Source organism: Leucoraja erinacea, chromosome 36 (genome assembly GCF_028641065.1).
Source record: "Leucoraja erinacea ecotype New England chromosome 36, Leri_hhj_1, whole genome shotgun sequence".
In the NCBI taxonomy this organism is placed as follows: Eukaryota; Metazoa; Chordata; class Chondrichthyes; order Rajiformes; family Rajidae; genus Leucoraja; species Leucoraja erinaceus.
Genome location: NC_073412.1, coordinates 7,769,339 through 7,793,049, shown reverse-complemented (window position 1 = coordinate 7,793,049; position 23,711 = coordinate 7,769,339). Strand labels below are relative to the sequence as shown.

General features: G+C 46.0%; 1 protein-coding gene across 1 annotated transcript in view; it reads left to right on the top strand.

The window, feature by feature from the left end:
• The window catches only part of furina (furin (paired basic amino acid cleaving enzyme) a), a 107,675-nt gene extending 85,461 nt beyond the window's left edge, over positions 1-22,214 (top strand). The window contains exons 10-15 of the mRNA XM_055662599.1: positions 1,677-1,780; positions 6,425-6,542; positions 13,620-13,799; positions 16,260-16,384; positions 17,405-17,530; positions 21,587-22,214. Coding sequence (XP_055518574.1) covers positions 1,677-1,780; positions 6,425-6,542; positions 13,620-13,799; positions 16,260-16,384; positions 17,405-17,530; positions 21,587-22,155 — 1,222 coding nt within the window. The 3' untranslated portion in view covers positions 22,156-22,214. The remainder of the gene's footprint in view (positions 1-1,676; positions 1,781-6,424; positions 6,543-13,619; positions 13,800-16,259; positions 16,385-17,404; positions 17,531-21,586) is intronic.
• The last annotated feature ends 1,497 nt before the right edge of the window (positions 22,215-23,711 follow it).

Genomic DNA, 23,711 nt, shown 5'->3' with positions numbered 1-23,711 from the left:
TGGCAGGGAATTCCATAAATTCACAAGTTTCATTTTTCATGCCTGACTCGTGTGTTGCCATGCTGTCAGAGCTGGAGGCCAATGCTTGATACCTCAATCGCAAATGAATACGATCGCCAGTGAGTCGGGCTTTCTGCCTTCTAACTTTCTCTCATCCCGCGTTTGAGTTTAGCATTGTTACGAGTTCCTCTGCCCTCAAATGGCAGCAGCTCTTGGCTCACGGCCAAGGCAACAACAACCCACCAGTTTCCATGATCCACCAAACGAACCGCAGATGCAAGGAATCCAAACTATAGACCAAAATTGTTGGAAATGATCAGCAGGTCAATAGACAATAGGTGCAGGAGGAGGCCATTTGGCCGTTCGAGCCAGCACTGCCATTCAATGTGATCATGGCTGATCATCCCCATTCAGTACCACGTTCCTGCCATCTCCCCATATTCCCTGACTCCGCTATTTTTAAGAGCCCTATCTAGCTCTCTCTTGAAAGCATCCAGAGAACCTGCCTCCACTGCCCTCTGAGGCAGAGAATTCCATAGACTCACCACTCTCTGTGAGAAAAAGTGTTTCCTCGCCTCCGTTCTAAATGGCTTACTCCTTATACTTTAACTGTGCGGTCAGGCAGCATCGAGATAATGTTTCATGTTGAAGATAGGCGCAAAATACTGGAGGAACTCAGCAGGAACAGGCAGCATCTCTGGACAGAAGGAATGGGTGACGTTTCGGGTCGAGACCCTGCTTCAGTCTGATCAGTCTGAAGAAGGGCCTTGAGCCAAAACGTCACCCATTCCTTCTCTTCAGAGACGCTGCCTGTCACGCTGAGTTACTCTGGCATTTCGTGTCTCTCTTCGATTTCAATCAGCACCTGCGGTTCCTTCCTACACATGGTGCTTCATGTTGTTGACCTTTCAAGAGAATTAATTACAGTCATGATATCTTGCCTGGCGAGTTTCTCCTCCTTCCCAGAAAACGAGTGCGTACGGCATAGGCGTGCTTCAGCAGAGACATTCCAATCATATATTTAAATCATTTGTTTAATAAGGAACTGCAGATGCTGGAAAATCAAAGAAAATCTGAAGAAACAAAACGGAGTCTGAAGAAGGGTTTCGGCCCGAAACGTTGCCTATTTCCTTTGCTCCATAGATGCTGCTGCACCCGCTGTTTCTCCAGCACTTTTGTCTACCTCATATATTTAAATAATTCAATTAGCTAAATGTATAATCCACGTTCAAATGCCGCCATTCATGGAATGAGACTTTCTATTTGTCTTTTTATCACATGTAATCAACATTTTTCATGCACGTTCCAAGACTGATGTTAGTGCTGTCAAAAAAGCTTTTTTTTGCTGTACCTCGGTACACATGGCAATGCTAAATGAAACAGAACTATCTTTTGCATGGGGTCTTGTCCTTGTGTATGCGATGGTGGGCGGGCCCCGTGAGCTGTGGCCATTCCCCAAGACTGCACCGGGTTCAGTTGATGACCTTTGCCAGGTATCTCCAAAGCTGGGCCGTCTAAATTGCTCCAGTTGCCATCCTTTGCAAAATGCTATTCTCTTAATTTCTGACATAGAAGAACAAGGGAGCCGTTCCCTGTGGAAAATTGTACTCGGCATTACCAGTGCTGCTAAGAAGCTCATCAGATTGACTGCAATTCTTCCTCTCTTCCCTCCAAAGTAAGAACCTGACCTGGCGGGACATGCAACACCTTGTAGTCCGGACATCCAAACCAGCCCACCTCTCCTCCAAGGACTGGATTACAAATGGAGTTGGCCGCAAAGGTAACGACCGCCTGTTTGAAGTGTTTTGTGGTGGAAGTTGAGACAACCGTTCGCACGGTCTCGAGGCTCAGGCACTATTTCACATAAAGTTAATGAATTACCTGCCTGCCTGCATTCATTAACATAGAAACATAGCAGCCATTGGCAGCAAGAAACTAGCCTCTCTTATTGAGTCTCATTGCAACTCATTCTCAACTATCCCACGGCTAACAATGCCCCCGGGCCCTTTATAGAAACATAGAAAATAGGTGCAGGAGTAGAGGCCATTCGGTCCTTCGAGCCTGCACTGCCATTCAATATGATCATGGCTGATCATCCCACTCAGTATCCTGTACCTACCTGCTCTCCATACCCCCTGATCCCTTTAGCCACAAGGGCCACATCTAACTCCCTCTTAAATATAGCCAATGAACTGGCCTCAACTACCTTCTGTGGCAGAGAATTCCACAGATTCACCACTCTCTGTGTAAAAAATGATTTCCTCATCTCAGTCCTAAAAGACTTCCCCCTTATCCTTAAACTGTGACCCCTTGTTCTGGACTTCCCCAACATCGGGAATAATCTTCCTGCATCTAGCCTGTCCAACCCCTTAAGAATTTTGTAAGTTTCTATAAGATGCCCCCTCAATCTTCTAAATTTTAGCGAGTACAAGCCGAGTCTGTTTATACTCGTTGTTTGCTGCTGGTTATGAAACCAAAGTCAAGGGTAAGAGAGTGTTGATTCAAAGACAGATACAAAATGGTGGAGTAACTCAGCGGGACAGGCAGCATCTCTGGAGAGAAGGAACGGGTGACGTTTCGGGTCAGAATAAAGAAGGGCCTTGACCCGAAACGACACCCGCTCCTTCCCTCCAGAAATGCTGCCTGTCCCGCTGAGTTTCTCCAGCATTTTGTATCTGCCTTCGATTTAAACCAGCATCTGCAGTTCTTTCCCACCCGGTGTTGATTCAGCTCATCCCGGGCAGCTAACTCTACTGCTGCAGCCTGCTATCCACCAAATGTGGAGGATGTTCTACATCTCTCTATCCCACCGTCTATACCTCTCGTTCCCCTCTCCCCTGACTCTCAGTCTGAAGAAGAGTCACGACCCGAATCGTCACCTATTCCTTTTCTCAAGTGAGTCACTACACCTTTTTGTGTCTATCTCCTGATGATTCTCCCTCTCGTCTGCCTAGCTGGTTTCAGCATCGACTGGTCAATGAGTCAAAAGGTCCCTCCGAGAGTTAGGTCAGATGTTTGGTAATTCTCTTTATATCTTGAATCCATTTTTTGTTTTGCCATTACCATTCAAATCTGCGTTTCAATCGGGTATGTATGCATTTTCCTCTCTGTCGATTGTAATCGTGTTTGTTTTCTCACATTAGCTTGCAAAATGGGTTTGCTAAGACAAGTACATCTTTTGCAAAGAGTGTTAATGAGAACAGTATGTTCAGTGAATCTTTCCATCATGCTGTATGTGGAGGGAGGCCTTGCCTCAATATAACACTGTGTCCAGCTTTTACAATGTACTTCCTCCTATTAACCTCACTTCCTCCTTCCAATAACACATCCTATTTCACGGCCAATGCAACTTAAAACCTTCAGGCCTCTTTGACCAACTTTTGGCCACTTTGTCCTTATTTCCTTCTGTAGCTCAATTGTGTCAAATTTCAGAGGTGTGGAGCAGCGTAGCAGGCCCTTCTGCCCACCGTGGCTATGCTATCCATCTAATACCTTTTTATTCTGATCCCATGTGCCCACCCTTGGTCTGTCATCTATGATGCTTTAATTTTGGATCTTATAGAAACTTACAAAATTCTTAAGGGGTTGGACAGGCTAGATGCAGGAAGATTGTTCTCAATGTTGGGGACAAAGTCCAGAACAAGGGGTCACAGTTTAAGGATAAGGGGGAAATATTTTAGGACTGAGATGAGAAAAACATTTTTTTACACAGAGAGTGGTGAATCTGTGGAATTCTCTGCCACAGAAGGTAGTTGAGGCCAGTTCATTGGCTATATTTAAGAGGGAGTTAGATGTGGCCCTTGTGGCTAAAGGGATCAGGGGGTATGGAGAGAAGGCAGGGGTGGGATACTGAGTTGGATGATCAGCCATGATCATATTGAATGGCGGTGCAGGCTCGAAGGGCCGAATGGCCTACTCCTGCACCTCTTTCTATGTTTCTACATAATTCCAATGCTCGTCTGGATATTTATTAAATGTCTGAGTACTTTCCTCCACTACTGTGTTCTAGAGATACAGTATGGAAACAGGCCCATCGGCCCATCGAGTCCGTGCCGACCACCGATCATCTCGTACACTCACGTTATAATGAACAATTTACACAAGCTAATTAATCTAGTTGTTCCAAAGCCCTCTAACCCTCGTGCTCCTTGCCTTAAACTGCATCCTTTGTCATGGGAGAGTTCCCAACAGTCTGTGCCCTTCACGATTTAGTGTACCTCCACCACATGCCCTTCGCCTTTTCCGCTCCAGGCAAAACAACCCCCGGCCTCTCCAGCCACCATCCTGGTAAACCTGCTTTAGTCTTTGGAGATACAGCCACCGAGTCCCGCTGACAGCCACTGCCCACACACACCAGCACTATCCTACTTACCAGGGACAATTTACAGAAGCCAATTAACCTACAAACCTGAAGGTACACAAAAATGCTGGAGAAGCTCAGCGGGTGCAGCAGCATCTATGGAGCGAAGGAAATAGGCAACGTTTCGGGCCAAAACCCAAAGGAAATAGGCAACGTTTCGGGTTGAAACCCAAAGGGTTTCGGCCCGAAACGTTGCCTATTTCCTTCGCTCCATAGATGCTGCTGCACCCGCTGAGTTTCTCCAGCATCTATGGAGCGAAGGAAATAGGCAACATTTCGGGCCAAAACCCAAAGGAAATAGGCAACGTTTCGGGTTGAAACCCAAAGGGCCTATTTCCTCCGCTCCATAGATGCTGCTGCACCCGCTGAGTTTCTCCAGCATTTTTGTCTCCCTTCGATTTTCAAACATCTGCAGTTCCTTCTTGAAACACAAACCTACAAACCTGCATGTCCTTGGAGTGTGGGGGGGGGAAACCAGAGCACCCGGAGAAAACTCACGTGGTCGCAGGGAAAATGAACGTACAGACAGTATCTGTAGTCAGGATTGAACCCAGGCCTCGGGCGCTGTGAGGCAGCAACTCTACCCTTGTACTCCTTTTATTCGTTGTCCTTCTTGGTGTCATTTTACATCAGGTTCGCTCACAGATGGAAAAATAAAACCAGGCAAAGGCATTTAGTGTTTGTGGTGTCAACTGCATCAGTTTGGACCCCACATGGAAGGCAGGATACCATGACCTCGCATCTCTTGAGCTTTCTCCACTCCACTGATTTTGGCGACGATATTGTCATTTGATTTCTTATAGTTACGTTGGAAAGAGAATCGACTTTTCAGTCATTATCAGATTCAGATTCAGAAAACTTTATTGTCTGTCGTAACAGAAAAACTTCTTTGACGTGGCTCAACATATAGACAGGACAATGTACTGATAAGCAGTCGTACAGCACAGATTTCTGCGAGCACACACAGTGTGTATCGATCTTAAAAGCAAATATAAAGATGTTTTCACACAGAGAGTGGTGAATCTCTCGAACTCTCTGCCACAGAGGGTAGTTAAGGCCACAGTTCATTGGCTATATTTAAGAGGGAGTTAGATGTGGCCCTTGTGGCCAAGGGGATCAGAGGGTATGGAGAGAAGGCAGGTACGGGATACTGAGTTGGATGATCAGCCATGATCATATTGAATGGCGGTGCAGGCTCGAAGAGCCGAATGGCCTCTACTCCTGCACCTTATTTCTATGTTTCTAAAAATAGACAAGATAAAAGTTGTGGATACGTGTAAAGTGACAATTGCGTCAGGGTTAATTTGTCCATTGTTCATTTTTTATTTAAGCTGTTTATGGCAATGGGTATGAATGAGTTTTTGTGTGGATGTTTTTCTTGGATAGGGGGACTTTATATCGGCGGCCTGATGGCAGAAGTTGGAAAAACTTGTGCAGGGGTTGGGTGGACTAATACCACTGTCCCTGCTTAGCCCAATTCCTTTTGCCTTTGCTTCTCTTCATCAACCCCCTCCCCCAACTCCATTCTGCCTCGTTCTATCATAGAGACTGTAATGGGTTTTACAGTCATGGTCATGAAACAAGGAAACCGGCCCTTCGGCCCAACTAATCTATGTTGACCACACGCCCCATCCAAGCGGCGTCAGGGCAGCACAGTGGCACAGCGGTAGAGCCGCTGTCTTACAGCGCCAGAGACCCGGGTTCGATTTTGACCACTGTCTGTACAGAGTTTGTACATTCTCCCTGTGACCATACGGGTTTTCTCCGGGTGCTCCGGTTTCCTCCCACTCTCCAAAGACGTGCAGGGTTGTAGCTTCTGTAAATTGTTCATTATAATGTGAGTGTACGGGATGATGGTTGGTCGGCACGGACTCGATGGGCCGATGGGCCTGTTTCCATACTGTATTTCTAAAGTCTGGTCCCTTTTGCCCGTGCCTGACCCATATCTCTCTTACCCTTTTCTTAAAATACTAAGCGTATGCAGCCCTAATGTAATGCATCCGTGCGAAAGAGGCAGGTTATTGCTCTACGGTGTCTGAGTGTGATGTTTCCCTGTCCTTACAGTCAGTCACTCCTATGGCTATGGACTTCTGAATGCTGGAGCGATGGTTGAACTGGCTAAAAACTGGACCAATGTGGGGAATCAGCGCAAATGTGTCATTGTTATCACCTCTGAGCCAAAGTAAGTGGAGCTTTATTAATGGCACTTCTCGCAAAGGTGCAGTTGTACCAACATTTGATACCATTTACCTAAACGTTTTTGTTTGTTTGTGGGATTGTGGAAATATGGGATTTTGTGAACAAGTCACTATTACATTGTTGTTATTGTAGAACCACTCAACTGGTCGATGTTCTAAATTTAATCTTCAAACGTTATCGACCAACTGAGTGAATGTAAAACTCAACTAATAAACTAGACAATTTTCCATTAGGCGTCCTAAAGGGGCTGTCCCACTGCGGCGACCTAATCCGCGAGTTTAGAAGTTTGCCCTCGACTCATACTCACAGTATGGCCGACACCAGGTCGTAGGAGGTCTTTGCAACTCTCCTTCATGCTTGAGAGTAGTCCCCGCGTACTCAAGGCCTCAGCTAGGTCGTGGCGGATTTTTCAACATGTTGAAAAATGCCAGCGAGTAAAAAAAAAAAGGTCGCCATGGAAAAAATAATTTGTTTTTTTTACTCGTAGGTTTCATCGAAGTAGGTCAGCATGTTAGTCGTAGGTAATCGAGGGTAGTCAAAGTTAGTCGTAGATAGTCTTCATCATAGTCAACAAAATAGAGAGAGTACAGAGGAGATTTACTAGAATGTTGCCTGGGTTTCAACAACTAAGTTACAGAGATAGGTTGAATAAGTTAGGTCTTTATTCTCTGGAGCGCAGCAGGTTAAGGGGGGACTTGTTAGAGGTCTTTAAAATGATGAGAGGGATAGACAGAGTTGATGTGGACAAGTTTTTCCCTTTGAGAATAGGGAAGGTTCAAACAAGAGGACATGACTTCAGAATTAAGGGACAGAAGTTTAGGGGTAATATGAGGGGGAGCTTCTTTACTCAGAGAGTGGTGGCGGTGTGGAATGAGCTTCCAGTGGAAGTGGTTGAGGCAGGTTCATTGGTATCATTTAAAAATAAATTGGATAGGCATATGGATGAGAAGGGAATGGAGGGTTATGGTATGAGTGCAGGCAGGTAGGACTAAGGGGAAAAAAAGTTGTTCGGCACGGACTTGTAGGGCCGAGATGGCCTGTTTCCATGCTGTAATTGTTATATGGTTATAGTCGAAGGAAGGTCGAAGGAGATCGTCTTCACACTCCACTATTCGTTGTCCAATTTTCCCGAAGCTAGTCGCAGCTAGTCTTCAATATGACATTTATTAAACTCTTCTAAACTCACCAATTAGGTCGCCGCAGTGGGACAGGCCATTAAATGTGCTGGTACTGGGTATTTTATCGTTTCATTTACCAGTGTATACGTGTAGTCATTGTGCTGAGGATTCTTGTAGCGTCAAGCTGGCAGATCAGTTGCCACAGAGCAGTGTCTGCTGGTGCAGCAACAGAGTTAAAGGCAGTTGTGTTGAAAGTTGAATCGCTGTGAATATATTTAAGAACCAAGCTACTGATTTGGCTACCAACCTATTTCTAATGAAAGGACGGTTGTGTCTGTCAGCCATGTGATTAGTGAGCCCCTGCAATAGATCTGCCATAGTTCCCCTCTGTCTTTCTGCCAATTTGCTTCAACAAGGATGTAAAGAAACGAAATCCTGACATGAACTTCAAAAGGCTGCTTACTTCTTGACTGCAGAAACACTTTTCCCACAAGAGTTTTACCCCTCTTGTCCCCTCAGTTCTAGTTATTCTGTGGAGAAGATTTGAGTGTAAAGCCTGTTTCCTATTGGGGAAAATATCAAACCCAATTAAATAAAGCACAGGAGAAAGGAATCACACGCCTCAGAAGACCCGGCTTTGAAATGGGTGGATTCAGCACAAACACAGGCCTCAAATTGGGAGGGAGATGAGTTTGTGGGGTGGCTCCATGGCTGAAGAAAGGTCTTGACCCGAAATGTCACCATTTCCTTCTCTCCATAGACGCTGCCTCACCCGCTGAGTTACTCCAGCATTTTGTGTCTGCCTTTGATTTTACCAGCATCTGCAGTTCTTTCTTAAACATAACAGCACTGTGGTATTGTTGCCTTAAGCCCCTGTCCCACTGTACGAAGGAATTCACGGGTTCTACCGAGTTTTCCCCTGATTCGAATTCTGAGAATGTCCATAGCGGGTCTGTCTATGTCCTGTAGCGGCGCGTAATGCTAACGGTAGGTACTCAGGACGTCCGGTAAACTCGTGACGATTTTTCATCCCTGTAAAAAAAATGTCCACGAGTTTAAAAAAAAAAAAAATACTCGCGATGAAAAAAATGGTTGTTTTTTACTCGTAGTTGGTCATTACGAGACATCCACGAACTCCTACGGACCCGCTATGGACATTCTCCGAGTTCGAATCGGGGGGAAAACGCGGGAGAACTCGTGAATTACCTCGTACAGTGGAACAGGGGCTTTACTGCGCCAGAGACCCGAGTTTGATCCTGACCGTGGGTGGTGTTTGTACGTTCTGCATGTGACTGCGCAGGTTTTCCATGGCTGCTCCAGTTTCCTCCCACACTCCGAAGACGTACACTTTTGTAGTTTAAATTGGCTTTGGTTAAAAATGTAAATTGTCCCTTGTGTGTACGATAGTGCCAGTGTACAGATTGTTGGTCGGCGCGGCCAAAGGGCCTGTTTCCACGCTGTATGTCCTGGGTCTAAAGTCAGGAAAAGCAACTTTCTTCCAACCAACATTTCCTCCAGGCCTAGATAGAGTGGATGTGGAGTGGATGTTGGGAAGTCTAGGAATAGATGGCACAGTCTCAGAATAAAAGGACGTACCTTCAGAATGGCGATGAAGAAGAATTTCTTCAACCAGATGGTGGTGAATCTGTGGAATTCATTGCCACAGACATCTGTGGAGACCATGTCTTAAAACAGAGATTGGTAGGTTTTTGATTAGCAAGGATGTCAAGGTTACAGAGAGAAGGCAGGAGAATAGGATTGTGCGGGAAATGTAGATCAGCCATTACGGAGAGGACCAGATGGCAGAATAGCCTAATTCTGCTCGTATGTGATATTGTCTTTATCAGTTTCTTGAACTAACCTGCATAATTCTACCTCAAGAAGCTGGAGTGCTCAGCGGGTCAGACAGCATCTCTGGAGAAAAGGGATAGGTGACCTTTTGGGTTGAGACTCGAAATGTCTGCTTATCCTTTTCTCCAGAGATGCTGCCTGACCCGCAGTTACTCCAGCTTTTTGTGTCTATCTTTGGTTTAAAGCCTCGTCTGCAGTTCCTTTCTGCACTAATTCCCCCTCAAATTGGCTGGGAATGATAGATTTCTTGCCACCACTCCTGAGAGAACACCATTCGTGACATATTTGTTTGTGAACATCCTATTATGTGGGAAAAATTAGAAATGAGTAATTTCAGTGCCATGTAAAAGTAATTGATGCCTGAAATATGAGCTGTGACATCCAGTTGTGTCTGAAGGGCCCATCCCACTTTAACAACCTAATTCACGACCTTTTTTACTCGTGGACATTTTTCATTAGGCTAGAAAAAACGCCCCGACCTACTTGATGCCACGAGTACCTACGACTAGCATCACGGCCTGCTACGACCTCATGATGACCATGCTGCGGGTATGAGTCAAGGGCAAACCCGGCAGAGGTCGTCAATTAGGTCGTGAAAGTAGGACAGGCCCTTAACTTGGAATGAAATCGGGTGTCAGCCCAGATTCCTGATGTACAGCTCCGTGAGTTGAGGCCAGTTCATTGGCTATATTTAAGAGGGAATTAGCTGTGGCCCTTGTGGTTAAAGGGATCAGGGGGTATCGAGAGAAGGCAGGTACAGGATACTGAGTTGGATGATCAGCCATGATCATATTGAATGGTGATGTAGGCTCGAAGGGCCGAATGGCCTACTCCTGCACCTATTTTCTATGTGAGCTTCTGTCACATAACCAGTTCTGTGCAATTTTCTAATGAACTTAACGTCACTTTTTAAAAATTCTTATCACTATTTATGGAGTGTCAGTAAATTAACAGCTGTTGAGATAAGTAGTTTCCTTCATTCTAATTATACAAGAATAGTGCTATTTCTGGGCCTTGTGGACAGGCTTGCAGTGTGTGGAGCATCAGATACAGTTGCTTGCATTTGAGTAGCTCCTTCTGGTTATGCTGAATTTTGTCTGAATACTTTGGGGTGTCTGCAATGAGGATAAATGAATCCTTGCCATTCTCGATGATGTTCGTTCCACAAATTGTACACAGTTGCAATAGCAGTCGCTAGGACTATCCTCCAGGATATGCAGTGAATGACTCGCGCCATGACTGAAATGACACCGGGAGCTGCAGATGCTGGAAGTTTAAGTAAAACGCGACATGCTGGAGGAACTCAGCGGGTCCGGCAGCATCTGCAGAGGGAAGGTCGACACAAAGCTGGTGTAACTCAGCGGGACGGGCAGCTTCTCTGGAGAGAAGGAATGGGTGACCTTTCAGGTCGAGATCCTTCTTCAGACTGAAGTTCCTCCAGCATGTTGCGTTTTACTCAAGCTTCCAGCATCTGCAGCTCCTCGAATCTTTACAGCTGTGCATTTTTTCAGTCATGGAGCTGATAGCTCCCTGCATATCCTGGGGGGTATTCCGAGCAACTGCTGATTCAACTACCAATTTGTTGAAGGAACTTCAGGCTGAAGAAGGGTCACCCAGGCAACTGAACCATCCTACCAAGAACTACTGAGTCACTAAAGTCCTGAGCTGCTATCTACCTCATTGGAGACCCTGGGACTATCTTTAATCAGATTTTATCTTGCACTAATGGTTATTCCCTCTATTGTGTATCTATACAACAAAACTAGTGTCGTTTATTGTCAAGAGTGCTTTATTGTCATGTGTCCAGATGGGACAATGAAATTCTTGCTTGCTGCAGCACAACAGAATATGTGAACATAGTACATCACGGGGATCTAAGGTTCAGTGTGTGGTATATACACATGTACGCATACTCAATAAATAAATATAGTGCAATAATAAAAATAGCCTATTGAAGAAGGAACTGCAGATGTTGGAAAATCGAAGGTACACAAAAAAGCTGGAGAAACTCAGCGGGTGCAGCTGCATTTACGGAGCGAAGGAAATAGGCAAAGTTTCGGGCCGAAACCCTTCTTCAGACAACAAATAATAAAAATCAATCAAAAATAGTCTGTTGTCGTTCAGAGCTTATTTGGTGTTGTGTTTAATAGCCTGATAGCTGTAGGGAAGAAGCTGTTCCTGAACCTGGACGTTGCAGTTTTCAGGCTCCTTCTTCCCGATGGCAGTGGTGAGATGACCCAGGTTGGTGTGGGTCTTTCATGATGTTGACTGCCTGTTTGTGGCAGCGACTTTGATAGATCCCTTCGATGGCGGGGAAGTCAGCGCCGGTGATGGACTGGGCAGTGGTCACAACTTTTTGCCATCTCCTCCGCTCCCGGAGATGCACTGAGCTGGTGAAAAGCTTTCAGTTGCGGTGCTATCTTTTTACTCGTCCCATGCACACAAGGTGTACCCTGCTCCATCAAACCTGCTTGCCTCGGGGTTTCAAGGGTGTGCTCTGAACCACAATAAGTACATGGCAAACATCCAGCGGCAATTTTGGGAAATGTAATTCTTTGGGAACATGTTTGCTCCAGTTTTATCTCTGATGTGTGCTGTCAGATCCCTAATCGGCAGATGTTCGAAGTTGCTCGTTACTAATTTGCTAACAGCTACATTAGATGCCCACGCAAAGGGCGAGGAGTGAATTGTCGGCAGCGTTTTTAACCACAAAACTGTGAGACTTTGACAAGTGGTTTTTGTGTCGAGGTTGCTGCCATTCTTCCACCCTGTGTGCCTTTCATAGTTGTCACTCTCTCTATGAGGTGAATGTGCAGCTATTGCATTCGCTCACTGTGTTGTGTCTGTGTGTTTGTCAACTGTCCCCAGTTTAAATGCAGTTTAGGGCGCCACAGTGGTGCAGTACCAGCGACCTGCTGGAAAAAATGGATCGACTGGACTTGTATTCACTGGAATTTAGAAGGATGAGAGGGGATCTTGTAGAAACATGTAACAGTCTTAAGGGATTCTTCTTCTTGCGTGTGGCTATGCACAGCCTAAAGTTGCAGGACAACTTGTTCTATTTGATTGTGCACGCCGGGTTGATTGCATTCGTCGAAACCGGGCAGACCATGTGAAGGTTGCAATCTCCCACCCCATTAAGTGATTGAACTGGCTAGATGCAGGAAAAATGTTCCTGATGTTGAGGGAATCCAGAACCAGGGGGGTCATAGTTTAAGGGCTAGACCATTTAGGACCAAGATAAGGAAAAACATATCTGTCTACCTTCGACTTAAACCAGCATCTACAGTTCCTTCCTACACAAATTCTTAAGGGGTTGGACAGGCTAGATGCAGGGAAAAAATGTTCCCCATGTTGGGGGAGTCCAGAACCAGGGGTCGCAGCTTAAGAATAAGGTGTAGGAAGGGCATTTAGGACTGAGATGAGGAAACTCTCACTGTCTCATTTTTAAGGCCAGAGTTTTATGGGTGGCACGTTGGCTTAGAAGTTGAGTTGCTGCCTTAGCGCCAGGCACCCGGGTTCAATCCTGATTTCGGGTGCTTGCCTGTATGGGGTTTGTGTGTTCTCCTCGTGACCTGCGTGGGTTTTCTCCAGGATCTCCAGTTTCCTCCCACACTCCAAATACGTACAGGTTTGTAGGTTAGACAAAAATGCTGGAGAAACTCAGCAGGTGAGGCAGCATCTATGGAGCGAAGGAAATAGGCAATGTTTCAGGATGAAACATTGCCTATTTCCTTCGCTCCATAGATGCTGCCTCACCTGCTGAGTTTCTCCAGCCTTTTTGTCTACCTTCGATTTTCCAGCATCTGCAGTTCCTTCTTAAAGGTTTGTAGGTTAATTGACTTGGTATAATTGTAAACTGTCCGTAGCTTAAGTGTGCGGGGATCGCTGGTCGGCGTGGACCGAACTGCCTGTTTCCGCACTGTGCCTCTAAACTAAACTGAGCCAACATGGATGTGACTGGTTCTACACGAGCTTGGGACAGAATTAACTGATCTTGTGTGCATTGTATATGTGAACAATGACTTCAGAGGTTTTTGTGACATTTCCTTTATTTAAGTGATGGTCTGATGTTGCACTTTCCGTTTTAGGGATATCGAGAGGCGGTTGGAAATACGGAAGAGTGTCGACGCTTGCCTGGGGACACCAAATTTTATTCAGTCCTTAGAACATGTGCAGGCAAGGATCACACTATCATTTAGCAAGCGTGGAGACTTGGCTTTATACCTCACCAGCCCCATGGGGACAAGGTCTATTCTGTTGCCACTAAGGTATGAACTTACTGTTGAATAAAATCAGCGACACATTGTGAATATTATCCTTTGATTCGTGAATGATATCCTTTGGAGCGACTGAAAACAGTCAATTCAACACTATAGTTTCTATAGATTAAATTTAAATTGTCACTGTTTCATTTGGAAAGATGAGAGGGCATCTCATTGAAACATATAAGATTGTTAAGGGCTTGGACACACTAGAGGCAGGAAACATGTTCCCGATGTTGGGGGAGTCCAGAACCAGGGGCCACAGTTTAAGAATAAGGATTAAGCCATTTAGAAACATAGAAACATAGAAAAATAGGTGCAGGAGTAGGCCATTCGGCCCTTCAAGCCTGCACCACCATTTAATATGATCATGACTGATCATCCAACTCAGTATCATATACCTGCCTTCTCTCCATACCCCCCATTTAGAACAGAGACGAGGAAACATTTTTTCTCACAGAGAGTGGTGAGTCTGTGGAATTCTCTGCCTCAGAGGGCGGTGGAGGCAGGTTCTCTGGATGCTTTCAAGAGAGAGCTAGATAGGGCTCTTAAATATAGCGAAGTCAGGGGATATGGGGAGAAGGCAGGAATGGGGTACTGATTGGGGATGATCAGCCATGATCACATTGAATGGCGGCGCTGGCTCGAAAGGCCGAATGGCCTACTCCTGCACCTATTGTCTATTGTCTATTTTTATTGGGGATTTTAAAGTTTAGTGCAATGCCATATAACGAGAGGCTGAAGTTATTGGGGTTTTTTGGGACCTGGATATCAGTGAAGGCCAGGGCATAATATAACCATATAACAAAATATATATATTTTTTTTTAATTTGCTCCTGGAAAGTGGTGGTGAGCTAACTTCTTAAACTGCGGCACTGCTTTAGGTGCAAGTAATCTGGTGGAAACACTTATTAAGTTTGCTCCTGGATTTATGTCGGAGGTAGATGGAGTGAAGAGGAATTCATCCTTAGCGTATGAGATGGGCACAGAAAGCTGGAGTAACTCAGCGGGTCATAAGATCATAAGTGACAGAAGCAGAATTAGGCCATTCAGCCCATTAAGTCTCTACCCATCACATTTTGGAGATAGCATCTCTGGAGAATAAGAATAGGCAAAGTTTTGGGTCGAGACTCTTCCTTCTCCAGCTTTTTGTCCCTATCTGATTTAAACTGGTATCTGTTTCCTCCCCACACTACTACTTGCGTTTGGCGTGCACAGCCTAAAGTTGTAGACACCAAAACACTCCATGTATTTGTTTGTGCACGTCGGGTTGGTTGCATTGGTCGAAGCAGGGTGGACCACGTGAAGGTTGCAATATCCCACCCCTTCCTACAAACTTGGCACATGAGAGTCTGTAGGATTCTCTGCCTCAGAGGGCGGTGGAGGCAGGGTCTCAGGATGCTTTCAAGAGAGAGCTCGATAGGGCTCTTAAAAATAGCGGAGTCAGGGGATATGGGGAGAGGACAGGGACGGGGGGCTGATGATCAGCCATGATCACATTGAATAGCGGTGCTGGCTCAAAGGGCCAAATGGCCTGCCCCTGCACCTATTGTCTATTGTCGATTCAAGAGTCTGATAACAGCAGGGAGGAAGTTGTTCCTGAATCTAGTGGCGCGTGCTTTCAAGATTAAAATATGTTCTGCCTGACGGCTGAGAGGGGAAGAGCGAATGGCCAGGGTGTGAGTGGTCTTTGATTACTTTGCCTATTGTGCGTGCAGTGTAGATAGGTTTAGGTTTATTATATTGTCCTGTACTGAGGTACAGTGAAAAGTACTCCGCTATTGTTTCAAGTACTCTCGAATCGAATCAGATAATATTATACACAAGTGCAATGGAGCTAAACTCTAGTGCCGCAGGTAGAGCAAAGGGAAAGATACGGAGTGCAGAATATAGTTCTCAGCGTTGTATTGCAACTGAGGTAGCAGGGAAGCAGACTGTACACTCATTTATGGAGTTGAAGGAGCAGGAATTATATATTTTCCCCTTCACCTTAAACCTCTGCCCTCTGATCCTCGATCCCCCTACTCTGGGCAAGAGACTCTGTGCATCTATTCATGGCTTTAAACACCTCCACAGGATCACCCCTCATCCTCCTGCGCTCCAAGGAATAGAGTCCCAGCCTACTCAACCTATCCCTACAAGCTCAGACCCTCGGGTCCTGGCAACATCCTCGTCAATTTCTCTGCAGCTTGACAATGTCTTTCCTGGGGTGGGGAGATTGCAAACCTCACGTGGTCCGCACTGTTTCGACGGATGCAAACAACCTGCCGTGCAGAATCAAGTAAGATCAAATAGAACAAGTTGCCCTACAACTTTAGGCTGTGCACGCCATACGCAAGAAGAAGATCTTTCCTATAACGTGGTGGCCAGAAATTTCTGAATGACAAAGCAGGGAGGTGGGGGGATGTGTGTTGTTGATGGGTGTTGTGCCTGAAGTACTGAGCTGTACGTTTTTCATGCTGACAGACAACGTGACTATTCGTCTGAGGGATTTACAGACTGGGCCTTCATGTCCACGCATTCATGGGACGAAAAAGCAACCGGCGAGTGGCTTCTGGAACTGGAGAACATGTCTGACCAAAACAACTATGGTTTGTATTTCCAATGGAGAGCCATTGTATCTTGTCTGAATCCTTGCCTCCAGGGGGCGCTGCCTGACCCCGCTGAGTAACTCCAGCATTTTTGTATCTGCCTTCCCTCACAGTCATTTGCGTTTAAGAAGGAACTGCAGATGCTGGAAAATGGAAGGTAGACAAAAGTGCTGGAGAAACTCAGCGGGTGCAGCAGCATCGATGGAGCGAAGGAAATAGGCAACGTTTCGGGCCGAAACCCAAAGGAAATAGGCAACGTTTCGGGACGAAACCCGAAGGGTTTCGGGACGAAACGTTGCCTATTTCCTTCGCTCCATAGATGCTGCTGCACCCGCTGAGTTTCTCCAACATCTATGGAGTGAAGGAAATAGGCAACGTTTCGGGCCGAAACCCAAAGGAAATAGGCAACGTTTCAAAGGGTTTCGGGACGAAATGTTGCTTATTTCCTTCGCTCCATCGATGCTGCTGCACCCGCTGAGTAACTCCAACACTTTGGAGACCCCTCTGGCTCCTCCTCTCCTTCATGCTCGAGTGTGGTCTCCGCGTAGTCGAGGCCTCAGCTAGGTCGCGCCATTCTTATCAATATGTTAAAAAAAACGCCGGCGAGTTTAAAAAAAGGTCGCCATGGAAAAATTTGATACTTTTTTTACTCGTAGGTTTAGTCGTAGTAGGTCGGCATGTTAGTCGTAGGCAATCGAGGGTAGTCGAAGGTGGTTGTAGATAGTCCTCATCATAGTTGAAGGAGGTCATCTTCACTCTCCACTGTCCAATTTTCCCAAAGTTAGTCATAGCTGGTCGAAGCTAGTCATCAACATAGTCAAAGGAGGTCTTCTACACAGTCAAAGGATGTCTTCAACATGTCATTTTTTTTTTTAAACTCTTCTAAACTTGCCAATTAGGTTGCCCAAGTGAGACAGCCCCTTACTTTCTTGCCATTTTCTTACATCTTTGTAAAAGTGTGTAGTTTTAAAAAAAAAGATGTATCTTTTTTTAAATTGCAACCAATACTTATTTGTTCAGGAACCCTGAGGCAGTTTACACTGGTCCTCTATGGTACAGCAGCAGTGACCGATGACCAGCTTGATCCTGCCAACATCACGCTGCCTGCCAACTGCAAGACTCTGAACTTTCAGCATGTGTGTGTGGGTAAGTCAGCAAAATAATGCCAGCCGAACCGTCTTCCCTGGAGCGCCCTCTATGGACAGGATTAAAATGATTCAGTCTGACGAAGGGCCTCGACCCGAAACATAACCTATCCACGTTCTCGCGAGATGCTGCCTGACCTGCTGAGCTACTCCAGCACTTTATGTCTTTTTTTGTAAACCATCATCTGGACCGACCCGGGTTCGATCCCGACTATAGGCGCTGTCTGTACGGAGATTGTACCTTCCCCCCCGTGACTGCGTGGGTTTTCTCCGAGATCTTCGGTTTCCACCCAAGCTTCAAAGACGTACAAGTTAACTAGGTTAATTGGCTTGGTGTATGTGTAAAATTGTCCCTGATGTGTGTGTTAGTGTGCGGGGATCGCATGTCGGTGTAGACTCGGTGAGCCGATGGCGCTGTATCAAGGACCCAAGCAGCTACACTAACAGGTGCGACTCAGGTTCACCTGCATCTCCTAAATCATATCCATTGCATCCGCTGCTCTAGATGTCAGCTGATCTACATCGGTGAGATCAAGCGTAGGCTTGGCGATCGTTTCGCCAAACACCTCCGCTCGGTCCGCATTAACCAACCTGATCTCCCTGTGGCTCAGCACTTCGACTCCCCCTCCCATTCTGAATCCGACCTTTCTGTCCTGGGCCTCCTCCGTGGCTAGAGTGTGCACCAGCATAAATTGGAGGAGCAGCACCTCGTATTCCGCTTGGGCAGTTTGCACCCTAGTGGCATAAACATTGACTTCTCAAATTTCCGATAGCCCTTGCTGTCTCCTCCCCTTCTCAGCTCTCCCTCAGCCCTCTGGCTCCTCCTCTTCCTTTCTCCTTTCTTCTCCCCCCACCCTACATCAGTCTGAGAAACAGCAACAATATTTTTGCAGGTAGACAAACATGCTGGAGAAACTCAGCATGTGAGGCAGCATCTATGGAGCAAAGGAAATTTCCTTTGCTCCATAGATGCTGCCTCACCCGCTAAGTTTCTCCAGCATTTTTGTCTACCTTCGATTTTCCAAAATCTGCAGTTCCTTCTTAAACATGAAAAGTAATCTGCTGTTTTGATCTCCCTTTGAGCCATGTTTAGATGTGGGGGATTTTTAATAGGTGGCTTAAAAAATGAATTGCCTGCCTTTGAAGTTTGTCATTCTAATTAGTCTTTGGGACATTTTTACTACCTCTTTCACATTTGTGCTTCCTATATTTACTGGAGTTTGCGGGTTAGAGAAAGTTGTCCACAGGCAATTTTATATTTGGTTTAAATTAACCAACATCTTTTTATATTCTTTGATTTAAAAAAAAATGTAAAATAGGAACTGTGAAATCAGTACGAAGGAACTGCAGGTGCTGGTTTAAACCGGAGAGAGACACAAAAAGCTGAAGTAACTCAGTGGGTCAGGCAGTATCCCTGGAGAAAAGGAATAGGTGACGTTTCGGGTCGGGACCCCTCTTCAGACTGAATCACAAGCCATCCAGAGATGCAGTCTGACCCGCTGTGTTACTCCAGCTTTTTGTGTCTAACTGGGAAATCAGTATTGACACAGTCTGTACAGCATGAAGCTTGGTACAGAGCTTGTGTGAGGTATTATCGTTTGGTGATCTTAATGAATCTCCTAAATATATAAGCGATTTAATATAAATTATGGCAGTGATCCTTTAAGTTGTAATGGAATCGGGCCCATTGGCCCAACTTGTCTATGACTACTAAAGTGCCTGTCACACTTGGGCGTCATTTACGGGACATCATTTACGTGTCACCACGCGCACGTGATGTGCGCATTATGCGCACATGGTGTGTGGTGACGTAGGCAGTGACACGTGGTCGCCCCAGGATTTTGGGACGTACAAAATCTTCGCGCGCCCATCTGCGTGACGCGCAAATGACGCCCAAGTGGGACAGGCCCTTCAGATGTTAGTTCCATTTGCCCGTATCCATGTGAACCTTCCCTGTCCAAACACGTGTCCAAATGCCTTTAACATGTGGTTAATGTACTTGCCTCAACTCACGCCTCTGGCAGCTCGTTCCATATCCCTCTGTGTGGACAAAGTTGCCTCTCAACTTGCTGTTAAATGAATGTTGATCATTTTTATTTTGGACAAGGTCCAAAACTGGCTTAATTTTAATTAGTGCCCTTTCCAAATGCCAGTGTCAGGAGGCAGGGGTGGTGGAGGAGATAACCAATTAGAAGGGAAATCCATTGAAAAGAACAAAGTTAATAATGTTTGGCCCTGTAATGTTTGACTTGGAGCAATGACAGCGCTTTAGGCTAGTTACAGCATTAAATACCTTCCAGTTGACAAGCATTCATGCTCCGACAAACTTGGCATTCAAGGGTTAACCTGCCGTGTCTTGCTTCAGTGTTACTCACCAATAGCTGAACATTTAATTACCGTTCACTATTGCAAACAGTTACCAAGAAATGGCAGCAATTGCGAAAATAATCCCTGCAATCCTGACCTGGTTTAGTTTAGAGATACAGTGCGGGAACAGGCCCTTCGGCCCACCGAGTCCCTGCCCACCAACGATCCCCACACACTAGTACGAGGGACAATTTACAGTTCTTACCAAAGCCAATGAACCTGCAAATCTGTACGTCTTAGGAGTGTGGGAGAAAACCAGAGCATGCGGAGAAATCCCACACGGTCACTGGAAGACCGTACAAACTCCGTACAGACAGCACCCGTAGTCAGGATCGAACCCGAGTCTCTGGAGCTGTAAGCCAGCAACTGTACCGTGCCGCCCCTAACTTTGCATTTAAAAGTCTTTGCCTATCTTTGCATTTAAAAGTGAAATGGTACAATGTTGTCGTCAAATCCATCTATCATAAGATCAAGACATAGAAGCAGAATTAGGCCATTAGATCATGCCTGATCTCCACTTTAAAAATACCCAATGACTTGGCATCTGCAGCCGTCTGTGGCAATGAATTCCACAGAATCACCACCCTCTGGCTCAGTAAATTGTTCCCCATCTTCCAAAGATATATCCTTTTATTCTGAGGCTGTGCCCTCTGACAATAGACAATAGGTGCAGGAGTTGGCCATTCAGCCCTTTGAGCCTGCACCGCCATTCAATGTGATCATGGCTGATCATTCCCAATCAGTACCCCGTTCCTGCCTTCTCCCCAAATCCCCTGACTCCGCTATGTTTAAGAGCCCTATCTAGCCCTCTCTTGAAAGTATTCAGAGAACCGGCTTCCACCGCCCTCTGAGGCAGAGAATTCAACAGACTCACAGCTCTCTGTGAGAAAAAGTGTTTCCTCATCTCCATTCTAAATGGCTTACCCCTTATTCTTAAACTGTGGCCCCTGGTTCTGGACTCCCCCAACATCGGGAACATGTTGCTCCAGCCCAGCTGCTCCATTCTCTCAGCATATGACAGTCCCGCCATCCCGGGAATTAACCTTGCAAACCTATGCTGCACTCCCTCAATATCAAGAATGTCCTTCCTCAAATTTAAGGACCAAAACTGCACACAGTACTCCAGGTGTGGTCTCACTAGGGCTCTGTACAACTGCAGAGGAGTTATGGAACTGTATCCTCTCTTGGTATACAGAAACACTCTAAAATGATCTGACGGATCTTCCTAGTTTGAAAGATCAGTGTAGTTTAGAGATACAGCGCGGAAACAGGCCCTTTGGCCCACCGAGTCCGCGCCGACCACCCCGTACACGAGCACTATCCTGCACATTAGGAACAATTTACAATTTTTACCAAAGCCAAATTGACCCACAAACCTGTACGTCTTTGGAGTGCGGGAGGAATCCGAAGCATCGTGGTCACAGAGAGAACGTACAAACTCTGTGCAGGCAACACTGGTCAGGATCGACCCGGGGTCCCTGGTGCTGTGAGGCATCAACTCTACCGTGCCGCCCCATGTTATAGTTTGTTGAAAAGCTTCGAGGCTCCACAGGCAATGAAACAAAAATGAATTTAGCGTGAATGAGCGGTTCTGCGTTTACGTTCTTTTACAGACCATCAGTTACAGCTGCAGAGTGCTCTCCACGAGAATTGTCCCTGACCTCTTTACTTCTCTTCTCTTCTCTCGCAGAATGTAAAGATGTGTACTTCCTGCACCAGCAAAGCTGCGTGGAGAATTGCCCAGACGGTTTTTACAAAGGAATCATCGACGGCCCCCTGGAGAATAACATTGTTCCTCCCAAGGTGCTGGCCTGCGTGTCTTGCCATGCCTCGTGCCGCACCTGCAACAGCTTCGCCTCCACCCGTTGCCTATCCTGCCTCCCGCACTCGCGCTACAACGAAGCTGAAATGAGCTGCTCGCCTCAGCTGCAGGTCAGCAGGGAGTCACCACTGGAGGACGAGGAGGTGGTCGAGCCGTTAACTGTGTCCCACGTACCCGTGTGGTTTGCGTTGACTATCTGTGCCTTTATCATCATGGTTTTTTTTATCATATTTATAGTTCTTCAGGTCAGGTCTGGATTCCAGTTTGGCAAAGTGAAGGTGTACACACTGCAGAATGGCAAAGGGATTATATCATACAAAGGAATTTCTGACTCCTGGAAGGATGGTGATTTATCCGAATCGGATTGCGATGAATTTGACGTCGAGGGCCAAAGTGAGAGAATTGCTTTTATAAAGAAAATACAAAGTGTCCTCTAGCCTTCCGTCGAAGTATCCTCTCATTAATGAAGGGTTAGGTGTCTATTGGTGTCATGGACGTTCGGGGGAAAAGGTGTCTATTGGGGAACAGGAATCCACACACTCACTTTTGTCTGGGGAATGGGGTATTTGGGGGTCTGGTTCCCTGCAGCTGAACTAATACTGGAAATTGGGCATTTTTCGCAGCTTTGAACTGAGGTAGGTTAGAACCTGTAGTTCCTTGCAGGATTTGGACGGGAAGACGGAACGGTGGTGATGGAAAGACCCCTACTACCTGTGTCTTTAAAAAAAAAAAAAATCTGGATCAATTGAAATCATTTAGTTGAGGAATTTTTATTACAGTCTGGAAAATTTTAGAATTATTTTAACCACCTTGAAAAGTGCGGACAGGTTTCTGATGTTTGGCAGGTTTTTTCCCCCCGTGTGTGCCGTGGCAACAGCGAGAGTTTCAAGGGGTACCGGTTTTTTTTTTGCACTTTAACAAAAAAAACAAAAATTAAAAAAATCCACCCCTTAAAACTCTCACTGAAGTTGGAAGTGATTTTTAGTTGTAACAACTTTTTCCTCTGCAACTTCCCCTCCGATTCGCGTGACGCGCAGCATGTGACGGCGTTTCAGGCGGAATATTCCGGGTCTGTGCCGGATGACGGGCTTGGATCAATTGGAATTCTCGGGGCTTGGGAAGGAATCCATCAGATTGGCTCCTGCTCTAAGTATATATGGATGTCGGCCGGGTTTGATCTTGATTCGACTCATCTGATAGCACTTGCCAACTGAAGATCTACAGTGTAAACGCGTGTGTTACTGTTATCCCGGGATAGGGATGTGGTTACAGAATTCCCGGCAACTAATGGCCCGGTACCTCCTTTAATCCGGACAGAGCGCACTTGAAATGGAGGACACGGATAGACAGCGAGCGTTCCCCAACAGTACCGCCACCTCAATATGGGGCTGATCTTGCTGCCTGAGTGTGGCTCTTCCCAGCAAGAGCTGGCATTGTAGCATACTATGCACGCTCTGACCTCTAAATCCCTGCCTTACTTACTGACCGAGACAATCGCTGTCCTCTCCTGTCAGAATTCTCTGCAAACCCATACTTTGTGTAATCCCCAAAAAAGGGACAAACCTCCGGCTGTCTTGGCGATCGGAGGGGTTGCGCGGTAAATGAAAACTTGTCACGGGGTGCGATTTTGCGAGCAGTGCTGCGACACCGTGTTTGGGCAGAAGGGTCTTGATTAGAGATCTTCTCCGTCCCAAGGAGCCGCGGACCACAATAACACAGGATACCACCTCAGTAATATTCATTGCACTCCACGCAAGTTACTGGCTGGTTGATGCAACTCTCCTCAAAAGCACTTTGTATAGATATTAATTCCTACTGAGCATACAATTTTCCAATAGCACCTCTTTTGTTTTACTTCAATGATGGGTTAGTCTTGTATAGAGGGCCAAAGTCAGGCTGGTTTAAATTGAACACTAAATGTGATTTCAAACGGTGGGTTTCCCATGTTCTTAACTTTCTTTTGAGGTAAGCCTGCTATCCAGGAATTATAGAT